Raw genomic sequence first — 11,976 nt, 5'->3', positions numbered from 1 at the left:
CACTGCCACTAACTTCTTAGTTCCCACACCCCACATTTCTACCTCCTACCCAAGATGCACAAACCTGCTTGTCCAAGTAGACCCATTGTTTCAGCTTGTTCATGCCCCGCCCACTGAATTCATATCTGCATACTTCAACTCTGTCTTATTCCCACCCCCCCCCAGTTCAGTTTCTTCCTACCTATGTCCTTTACGCTTCACACCCTCTGGATCTTTTCAATGATTTCAAGTCCTTGGTCCCCATCATTTTTTTTCCCCCACTATGGATGTCCAGTCCCAATCCACCTCAAAGCTCTCTGTTTCTTTCTACACAGCAGACCCAACCAGTTCCCCTCCATCACCACTCACCTCTATCTAACAGAACTTGTTCTCACCCTTAATAATTTCTCCTTTGGCTCTTCCCATTTCCTTCAAACAAAATGTGGAGCCATGGGCACTTGCATGGGTCCCAGCTGTGCCTGCCTGTATGTCGGCTACATGGAACAGTCTATGTTCCAAGCCTATACCGATATCACTCCCCAACTTTTCTTACACTACATCCATGACTGCATTGCTGCTGCTTCCTGCACCCGTGCTGAGCTCGTCAACTTCATCAACTTTGCCTCCAACTTCCACTCTGCCCTCGAATTTCTAACACCTCCCTCCCCTTTTTTGATCTCTCTGTCTCTATCTCTGGAGACAGTTTATATACTGATATCTATTACAAACCCACGGGCACTCACAGCTACCTGGACTACACGTCTTCCCACCTTGTTACTTGTAAAAATGTCATCTTCTTCTCTTAATTCTTTCAAAGAGGCTGCTCTTCCTCCACCATCAACACTGCCCTCAACCACATCTCTTCCATTTCATGCACATCTGCTCTTACCCCATCCAACTGCTACTCTACCAGGGATAGGTTTCTTCTTGTCCTCACGTACCACCCCACCAGCCTCTGTGTCTAGCACATTATTCTCTGGAGCTGCTGCCATCTCCAATGGGATCCCACCACCAAGCACATCTTCTCTTCCCCCCAACTTCCCGCTTTCTGCAGGGATCACACCCTATGCGATTCCCTTGTCCATTCATCCCTCCCCATCAATCTCCCTCCTGCAAAGCGGAATAAGTGCTGAACCTGCCCATACACCTCCTCCCTCACTACCATTCAGGGCCCCAAACAGTCCTTCCAGCTGAGGTGACACTTCACCTGTGAGTCTGTTGGGGTCATATACTGTGTCTGGTGCTCACAGTGTGGCCTCCTGTATATGGGTGAGACCGCTTCGCCAAGCATCCTGCTCAGTCTGCCAGAAGAAGCGGGATCTCTGGATGGTCACCAATTTTATTTCCACTTCCCACTCCCATATGTCAATCCTACTATCGTGATGAGGCCACACTCAGGTCAGAGTAACAGCACCTTATATTGTCTGGCAGCTTCCAACCTGATGGTATGAACATCGATTTCTCAAACTTCCTGTTATGCCCTCCCTTCACCATTCCCCATCCCCTTTTCCTTCTCTCACCTCATCTCTTTGCCTACCCATCGCCTCCCTCTGGTGCCCCCCTCCCCTCTTCTCCCTTCCATGGCCTGTCAGATTCCTCCTTCTCCAGCCCTGTATCTCTTTCACCAATCAACTTCCCAGCTCTTTACTTCTTTCCTCCCCTTCCTGGTTTCACTTATCATTTGGTGTTTCTCTCCTCCTTTTAAACCCACTCATCTTTTTTGCTCCAATCCTGCCGAAGGGTCTCAACCATAAATGTCGACTGTCCTCTTTTCCATAGATGCTGCCAGGCCTGTTGAGTTCCTCTAGCATTTTTTGTGTGTGTTACCTTATATTCCAGCTGGCCTGATGATATGAATATCACTAGAACACTACAATACTACAGCACAGTACAAGCCCTTCAGCCCTTGATGTTGTGCCGACCCATATAATCCTTTAAAAAAAGTACGAAACCCACACTACCCCGTAACCCTCTATTTTACTTTCATCCATGTGCCTGTCCAAGAGGCTCTTAAATACCCCTAATGCTTTAGCCTCCACCACCATCCCTGACAAGTCATTCCAGGCACTCACAGCCCTCTGTGTAAAAAAACTTACCCCTGATGTCTCCCCAAACTTCCCTCCCTTAATTTTGTACATATGCCCTCTGGTGTTTGCTATTGGTGCCCTGGGAAACAAGGTACTGACTATCCACTCTATCTATGCCTCTCATAATCTTGTAGACATCTATCAAGTCCCCTCTCATTCTTCTACGCTCCAAAGAGAAAAGTCCCAGCTCTGCTAACCTTGCCTCATAAGACTTGTTTTCCAATCCAGGAAACATCCTGGTAAATCTCCTCTGCACCCTCTCCATAGCATCCACATCCTTCCTATAATGAGGTGACCAGAACTGAACACAATACTCTAAGTGTGGTCTCACCAGAGATTTGTAGAGCTGCAACATGACCCCTCTACTCTTGAACTCAATCCCCCTATTAAAGCCTAGCATCCCATAGGCCTTCTTAACTATCCTATCAACCTGTGCAGCGACCTTGAGGGATGTATGGATTTGAACCCCAAGGTCCCTTTGTTCATCCACACTCTTAAGTAACCAACCATTAACCCTGTACTCAGCCTTCTGGTTTGCCCTTCCAAAATGCATCACCTCACACTTATCCAGATTGAACTCCATCTGCCACTTTTCTGCCCAACTTTGCATCCTGTCTATATCCTCTTGTAACCTTTGACAACCTACAGCTCCATCCACAACTCCTCCAATCTTCGTGTCAACTGCAAACATCCAGGTCATTTATAAAAATCACAAAGAGCAGGGGTCCCAGGACAGATCCTTGCAACACTCCACTAGTCACTGACCCCCAGGCAGAATACTTTCCTTCCACTACTACACTCTGCTTTCTTCTGTAAGCCAATTTTTTATCCAAACAGCTAAGGTTCCACTGATCCCATGCCTCATGACTTTCTGGATGAGTCTCTCGTGGGGTCCTTGTCAAATATCAGTTTCTCCTTCTGGTCAAAAAATTGTTCCCTCCCTCTCCCCTCTTCTTCTACTCCCCACAGACCTTTTACCTCTTCTCACCTACCTACCACTTCCTTCCCCTCCCTCCTATTGTGCACTCACCTTTCCTATCAAATTCCTTCTTCTCCAGCCCTGTACCTTTCCAACACTCCTGGCTGTACCTATCACCTTTTAGCTAGCCTCCTTCCTCTACTTTTCCAAGCTGCCTGACTTGCTGAGTTCCTCCAGCATTTTCTGTGTGTAGCTTTGGATTTCCAGCATCAGCAGACTTTCTCTTGTTTATTACAAACCCACCCATTTTTTCCCCACACACGATTCTACATCTGCAGATGCCGGAAATCCAGAGGAACACACATAAAATGCTTGAAGAATTGTGCAGGTCAGGCACAGAGCAAATGTTTTGGGCTGAAACCTTTCATCAGGAACCTTTCATTCTCTTCACTGCTCTCCACAGACACTACCTGACCTGCTGAGTTCTTCCAACAGTGTGTGTGACCTTCTCATCCAAATGATTTATAAACTTCACAGACACTACCTGACCTGCTGAGTTCTTCCAACAGTGTGTGTGACCTTCTCATCCAAATGATTTATAAACTTCACAGACACTACCTGACCTGCTGAGTTCTTCCAACAGTGTGTGTGACCTTCTCATCCAAATGATTTATAAACTTCACAGACACTACCTGACCTGCTGAGTTCTTCCAACAGTGTGTGTGACCTTCTCATCCAAATGATTTTTAAAAATCACAGACACTACCTGACCTGCTGAGTTCTTCCAATGGTGTGTGTGTGTGACCTTCTCATCCAAATGATTTTTAAAAATCACAGATACCTGAACGACCTGACCTACTGAGTTGTGACTCTAGTCTCATGCTTAGAAGTCACCTGTGGTATAAAACAAACTCTACTTCACTGCACAAGTAAACCACCTCCCTCCACCCCAATATGTCATTCATTGTAATCCTCCAACTCATCACTTCCTTCATACCTCAAAAAGGTGGCATCTATCATTAAGCCCCCATCACCCAGGATATGCCCTCATCTCACTGCTACCATCAAGGAAGAGGCACAGGAACCTGAAGACACACACTCAACGTTTCAGGAACACCTTCTATCTGTCTGCCATTAGATTTCTGAATGGGCAATGAACCCATGAACACTACCTCACTTTTTTTTGCCCTACTTACTTTATTTATATAAATAAATAAATAAATTTATTATTGTAATTTTTAGTTTTTAAATTATGTATCGCAATGCACTGCTGCCACAAAACAACAAATTTCACAACATATGCCGGCGATATTACACCTGATTCTGCTTCTGTGCAAGAAATACCATTAATAAACAATCCTTGTGTAGCCTTAAGCTTCCAATGCCTGGCAGAATTAATTTCCCTCTCAGGCAGCAACACCTTCAAACATACTTACTTTTCTATATCACTCTCTTCCAAACAAGGCATGGAACAGTTTTCATTGCTTGGCTTGGCAGTTTCAAAGTCAAAGTAGTTTACTGTATCAGTCTCCACGTCATAGAAAAAGACCCTGGAACCCGGGCAGCCGTTTGCCTATGGGGAACATCAGCAAAACTTATTGGTATTTCAGAAGGGCAGATTCTGGCAAAAGCTCCAAGAAAAACATCAGCAAAGCTGAACCTACACAATACAACTTGCAATTGACAAAGTTAATGGAAGAATCACAAGTCAAGTTGCTCATTGATGTTCATCAGGTGACCCGGAATGCAGCTAACTATGACAAGATTACTCTGATAATTCAAAATCAGCTTTATTGTCACACGTACATCAAAACAGAGTGAAATACGTTGTTTGCATCAAATCAAATCAACAAGGATTGTGCCGAGCAGCCTGCAAGTGACGCCACACTTCCGGTGCTAACATGGTATGCCCACAACCTACTGACCCCAACCCACGTGTCCGAGCACCCAGAAGAAACCCATGTGGTCATGGGAGAATGTACAAACTCCTTACAGACAGCAGCAGGAACTGAACCTCAGAATCTTCCACGGATTGGGCAGGATATGTGGATAGGATGGGGAGGTGGATGATTTGAGGGGGGTGCATTCCATTCACTGTTTGAGTCGGGCTTATAATTGCATCCAATGTGTGGAGTACAGGTTCCCAAAGCTATCCATAATGTTCGTTCCCCACTTTTAGCAGAACCAAGGAATTGCGGGAGTCAGTGGGAATTTTGCACTTTTACAAAAAGCCTCTGAGAATCATTTGTTGTCTGCTGATAAAATTTTCTCATGAGATAAGTTGAAATACACACTCTATTTCAGGAATCTGGTTCAATGCATGTGAACTGTGTCGTCTGCCCAACAGAACCATGTGATTTAGCTCAATGCTCACGATGTTTCCTTATTCCTTGAATGTGAAGGATTTAGCAGAGACAGCATAGGTGGTACTCAGTAAAATAGCCAGCATAACCAAAGATCCCACTCACCCCTGTTACGTTCCCCAGTAACCGGGTAGTTTTCCAGCAAAGATAGATGGAGCCACCGAAGCCTGATGCTACTATTTTCAAACGTTTTTATTTATAAAGGGGCACAAACGTATGGTTAATACAAAACATTCAGATCATATACGTCGTCACAACTCAATCTAAAGCACAGGTATAGTAATAATCAATCAGAAATAAGCTCTACAGTTGTCTAGGGGTAATGTAGATATATATTGTTTACTGGATATTCAAAAGTCTTTTTTGCGGTCACTGCAGTTCCACCCGCTGCCGTTGTCGTGATGTCGCGTTGGTGCACTTTTGTTAGAAAGAGAGAGAGAGAATGAAACATTTACCCAACAGTTTTTCCAACCTGTAGGAGGTAGTCGGAAGTCTCGTTGGGGAATGGACTCTCATCTGTGGCTTCCCCTGTAGCTAGGCCATTCTTCCGTGGTGATGTCGCCAATCCCAGGCAAGGGAAGGACGCACACGAACCCCACCACCGGCTGTCGCTCTCTAAACGCAGTCGCAGGAATTCTCGCGTATCTTCTGGTGCGTCTGGCGCCCCGCCTCGGCAGCCCACCTTTTATCTGGACTGGCAGGGTTGTAGATGTCCATCAGGGTGGGGGGGGCGAGGCAATCCTTCCCCCATCGCCCATCTCACATTGCCCTGAGATTTTGCAAGTAGGCCAGTTCCTTATCTCACAAAGGTATCTCCCCAGACAATGGCTACGTCCGAGGTTTTTGTCTTGTTGAGCGACCAGCCCACTTTGCCCGAGGGCTCTACACGTGGTCTTCATGAGACAATAGTCAAAGAGTCGCTTTATTCTGCTTCCCGGGGGAACGTGGTCTTCAGCACGTCTCCCTCTCTCTCTTGGGTCATTTGACCCCCCCCCCTTGTCTAGGGCTCTTGCGAATCTCACAAAGGAGGGGGCTGGGGTCATAACACCCCAAACTTGTTTGTCAGTTTAATTCTCCATCCCATTCCTATTCTCATCTCTCTGCCTGTGACAACAAAGCCCAAAGCAAGCCCAAGGAACAATACATGAATTTCTGTCTTGGTACATTGCAATATTTGAGACTTCGGGACATCCCCACTCCCACTGGTGATACTTACAGAGGGCACTGCCTGAAGAAGGCAACCATCAAAGATCTCCACTATTCATGCCATGCCATCGGGCAGGAGGTACAGAAGCCTGAAGTCCCACACACCAGGCTCTAGAAAGACAATTTCCCTTCAACCATTTGGTTCTTAAACCAATCAGAAAACCCCCAATCTCTACATTTTAACAAAACTATGACCACATTTATCAGGAAAGGAGTTTATTTTTTGTTCTAATGTTGTTTTCTTTTAAAAAATGGTGTATAATTCATGCTTAATTTATGCTTTCTGTGTGAATGGTGCCTGTGGCTGTGATGTTGCTGTAACTTTTTCCAATGCACCTGTGTACATGTACTTGGGCATCTGACAATAAAGTCCACTCCGACTTTAATATCAGACTCAACAATTCAACAAGACTAGCCTTTCTTGTTTGTATCACAACTACAACGTTACCTCTGTTTTACCTCTCATCGTGATGCTAACTCAGTGTTTCTAGTATGTTTTTAATTTCATTCTTCCATCTGAATCTCACAGTTACAGAATCAGGTTTATCATCAGCATGTGACATGAAATTTGTTAATTTAACAGCATCAGTTCAATGCATGATCTAGCAGAGAGAAAAAATAATAAATAAAATAAAACATAATAAACAAGTAAATCAATTACATGTATTGAATAGATTTTTTTAATGTGCAAAAAAACAGAAATACTCTATATTAAAAAAGTGAGGTAGTGTCCAAAGCTTCAATGTCCATTTAGGAATCGGATGGCAGAGAGGAAAAAGCTGTTCCTGAATTGCTGAGTGTGGGCCTTCAGGCTTCTGTATCTCCTACCTGATTACAACACATTTTTTTAAACACAAGAGATTCTACAGATGCTGGAAATCCAGAGCAACACATACACAAAGTACTGGAAGAACTCAGCAGGTCGGGCAGCATCAATGGAGAGGAATAAACAGTCAATGATTTAGGCTATGACCCTTCACCAGGTCTGGAGAGGAGGTGGGAAGAAGGCAGAATAAGAAGATGGGGGAGGGAAAAGAGGGCAATATAGAAGGTGATAGGTAAAGCCAGGTGGGTGGGTGAGAGATCATGACATAGTAAAAAGCTGGGAGGTGATAGGTGGAAAAAATAAAGGGATGGAGAAAAATGAATCTGATAGGAGAGGAGAGTGGACCATGGGAGAAAGTGAAGAAGTAAGTGTTTCAGCGGTAAGTGCTAGGTAGGTGAAGAGGTAAGAGGGGGCCAGTTTGGGGAATTGAAGAAGAGGGAAGTGGGAAAGGGGAAAAATTACCATAAGTTGGAGAAATTGATATTCATGCCCTCAGGTTGGAGGTTACCCAGATGGAATATGAGGTGTTGCCTCTCCAACCTGAGAGTGGCATCATTGTGGCAGCAGAGGAAGCCATGGATTGACATGTCAGAATGGGAATGGGGATTGGAATTAAAATGGTTGGGCATAGGGAAATTCCACTTTTTGCAGTTGAAGCAAAGGTACTTGACAAAGCAGTCCCTTTATCTACATTAGGTCTCACCAATGTAGAGAAGGCCACATCCGGAACATTGAATACAGCAAATGACCCGACAGATTCGCAGGGGAAATGCTGCCTCTCCTGGAAGGACTATTTGGGGCCCAGAATGAAAGTAGCCTCCAACATGATGGCATGACCAATACGTTCTCCAATTTCTGGTAAATGTTCCCTCTTCTTCATTTCTGCACTCTGGTCTCTCTTGCTTCTTCTCTTTTCCTCACCTGCCAATCACTTTGCCCAGGACCTCTCCAGCTTCCTTTTTTGCCATGATCCTCTCTCCTCACTACATTTGGGTAATGGCTTCTTTACTTTAAAATTACATCACACTTGCAATAACTCTCTTCATCACTTTGATGATCATGGCCACCTTTATTGCTATTAAAGAAAGCAAGCTTTCCAATACATCACAGAGCAATGCAGCACAGATATAGAGCTTTCGGTCCAATAAATACATGCTGACAATGGTGTCCAACCAGCTAGTCCCAATTTCCTGTGTTCGGCCCATATCACTCTAAGCCCCACTCCACCATGTATCTATTCAAGTGCTTCTTAAATGATACTATTGTACCCACCTCAACCACTTCCTCTGACAGCTTATTCCATATACTCTTCACCCTCTGTGTGCTCAACTTGTCTCTTGGATACCTTTTAAATCTTTCCCCTTTCACCCTAAGTCTATGTCCCCGGTTTTAAAACCATAAGACATAGGAGCAGAATTAAGCCATTCAGCCTATCAAGTGTAACACTCACCCAACAGGCTGATATATGTCTAGGGGAAAAGGAGATCCAGCCACTCACCAACCCCACCTCCTGTACACGCAGGTGCTGTGGGAATCAAATTTATGCCGCGCGCACACACACAGTATCAAACTCACACCAGATACTGTTATGAAATACACTTTAAAGATTTTACTAAAACTAAAAGAGTACTATGCAATACAGTATATATGAAAGAAAAGAAAAAGTAAAAGGCGCCAACTTATCAAAGTTCAGTCAGTTTAGTGCACATAGTTGGAGCTCAACCATCAAACCATTCGACCCCTCGTCACTTTCCTCCAACCTCCACATCCTTGCACCTGGGACCACCCCGGTGGTCAACCAAGCAGTGCAGCGCACGTCCACCTTCCTCGGCATCTCCTTCCCGACTCCTCTGAAAAAACCGCGAAAACCCCCAAGTTCCCAGCCTCACAAGACAAAATAACATTCCCCATTGGTTAACAAATGAATACAATCCCCATATCAGCAAGTCTAAAGCTAAACAACTGCGAGAGAAACACTTATCAGACAAAGAAGCATTCCTACTCTTAACAAACCAAAGAAACCATTTTGAGTAACATACACTGGACATTGTACACAAGTCTGCTCCGTCATTCCATCATGGCTGATCCCAGATCCCACTCAACCCCATCACCTGCCTTCTTACCATATTGTTTAATCAATCAGGAAATATCAAGCACAAGCTGCTCTAAAAAGCCATCTTGTAGGCACTCGACAAATTCCCTTTCTTGAGATCTGACACCAACCTGATTTTTCCAATCCCCTTGCATATTGAAGTTCCCCATTACAATTGTGTCATTACCCTTATTACTTTTTACAGCTCCCTTTGCAATCTCAACCCCACATTTTGGCTACTATTTGGAGGCCTATATATGATTCCCATAATGGTTTTCTTAAATCTTGCAACTTCTTAACTTCACCCACAAAGGTTCAACATTCTCTGACCCTATGTTACCTCTTTCAAAAGATGTAATTCCATCTCTTACCAACAGAGCCACACCACCACCTATGCCTTTCGATACAAAGTATATCCTTTAATCTTAAGCTCCCAACTATGGACTTCTTTCAGCCACGACTGAGTAATGCCCACAATGTCATACCAACCAATCTCTAATTGTGCCACAAGTTCATCCACCTTATTCCGAATGCTACGCGCATTTAAATACAGCATGTTCAGTCCTGCATTCTTTGTCCTTTTGAATTTTGTCTCTGTGGTACAATTTAATTCTTTGCTCTGCCTGCATTTGCATCCATTCATTGGCTTGTCCTTCCTTACATTCATGTTAGACCCATCATCAACTTGTAAACTTCCTGGCCCATCCTCAGCTGTATCATCCTGATTCCCATCCCCCTACCATAATAGTTTAAACCACTCCCAACAGCTCCAGCAAATCTGCCCGCTAGGATATTGGTCCCCCTTGGATTCAAGTAGAACCTGTCCCTTTGGTACATCTCCCACCTGCCCCAAAAGAGGTCCTAATTATTCAGAAATCTGAATCCCTGCCCCTGCTCCAATCCTTCAGCCATGCATCTATCTGCCACCTCATTCTATTCCTATCCTCACTGTTGTGGGGCACAGGCAGTAATTCCAAGATTACTACGCTTGACGTCCTCCTTCTCAGCTTCCTTCCCAACTCCCTGTAATTTTTTTTCAGGACTTCCTCCCTTTTTCTTCCCATGTTGTTGGTACCAATATGTACCACCACTTCTGGCTGCTCACCCTCCCTTTTCAGGATATTTTGGACGTGTTCAGAAACATCTCGGATCCTGTTACCTGGGAGACAAACTACCATCACTGTTTCCTTTTTTATGTCCACAGAATCGCCTATCTGTTCCCCTGACTAAAGAGAATCACCTATCTGTTTCTCTTCAGTACCCTACTCTTCTGAGCCACAGGGCCAGACTCAGTGCCCACCCCCCCAATAGTACTCAAAATGGAGTAACTGTTGAGGGGCACAGCCACGCAGGTGTTCACTGCTATCTGAGGTTACCTCCCCACTAGACTGGATAAATCCGTAACCCAAGCTTTTTCTCTTCGTTTTGACCCTCCGTCCACACTAAAACAGCGTTTTCCTCCCCTGAAAACGGAGCTTTTCTAAAACGCCCTCCAGAGTGTGTAACTTTGAAAACACCGGATTGGTCGGAGTAGTGTGGTCAGGGTAACCGGAGAAGTTTAAAAATGCTGTCATGACGTGATGGAACAGATGCTGATGGCAGCGCGCCATTTCATTGTCTTCTTGAACGCAACCTAACAATTTCAGAATGGACGGCAACGAGACTGAAGCCAGAAGAGTTAGAAATGTACTCACCAAATACTTTGATCCATAACTTATTGAATAAATAAGTATACTCACTTTGCCCTGTTTTCTGTCCTTGCTCGTACGAAGGTGGTTTACCTATTTATGCAAGTACTTCTCTGACAATAGATGTGTAACATCCTAATGTAACATTGTATGGAAATACAAGATAATACTGATGCAGGCATGTTTTATACATTTAACAAGGGGTTTTATTAATGCAACAGAGTAAGACAGTTCTTCAATGTTTGTCGTCAGCTGGGTCATACTGTCCGTGAACTCCCTGTCAGTTGCCTCCATACGCTCCAGTATTTGTTTTTTTTTCAGTTTTAAGTCCTCCTGCGTGAGAGCCAACTGCTGTCTGTTATTTAAGTTTTTCTAGTCTGTAACTGAACTGTAACTGAGATTCGCCGAAATATCTGTTTTAATGTGGACAGAAGTATTTCAAAAACGCTTAGTGTGGACACCTATCGTTTTTATGCGAAACCGGTGTTTTCAAAATTATCTGGTCTAGTGTGGATGTAGCCTGAGTTCCCCTTCCTTCTCCTGACAGTCACCCATTCATCCATCTCCTGTAGCTCTGGGATGACCTCCTCCCTGTACCTCCTGTCTATCACTGCTTCCCTTGCCGAAGGTCATGGAGCTGCAGCTCCAATTCCCTAACACGGTCTCTAAAGGAGCTGGAGCTGCATCCCTCAATGCACATGGTTCAGATGTGGCCATCAGGGAGGCTGGGAGTCGCCTGGAAATCCCACGTCTGACACCCAGAAGAGAACACTGGGTCTGCAGACCAGGGGTCACCAACCTTTTCTGCACTGCAGA

General features: G+C 44.6%; 1 protein-coding gene across 1 annotated transcript in view; it reads right to left on the bottom strand.

Moving 5' to 3' along the window:
* Window positions 1-11,976, bottom strand: part of ift140 (intraflagellar transport 140 homolog (Chlamydomonas)) — a 279,472-nt gene that overhangs the window by 157,865 nt on the left and 109,631 nt on the right. The window contains exon 15 of the mRNA XM_073060034.1: window positions 4,422-4,558. Within this exon, the coding sequence (XP_072916135.1) occupies window positions 4,422-4,558 (137 nt within the window). The remainder of the gene's footprint in view (window positions 1-4,421; window positions 4,559-11,976) is intronic.

This window comes from Hemitrygon akajei, chromosome 11, assembly GCF_048418815.1.
Source record: "Hemitrygon akajei chromosome 11, sHemAka1.3, whole genome shotgun sequence".
Lineage (NCBI taxonomy): Eukaryota > Metazoa > Chordata > Chondrichthyes > Myliobatiformes > Dasyatidae > Hemitrygon > Hemitrygon akajei.
The sequence above is the reverse complement of the archived record's forward strand: the minus strand, read 5'-3'. Positions and strand labels throughout refer to the sequence as shown.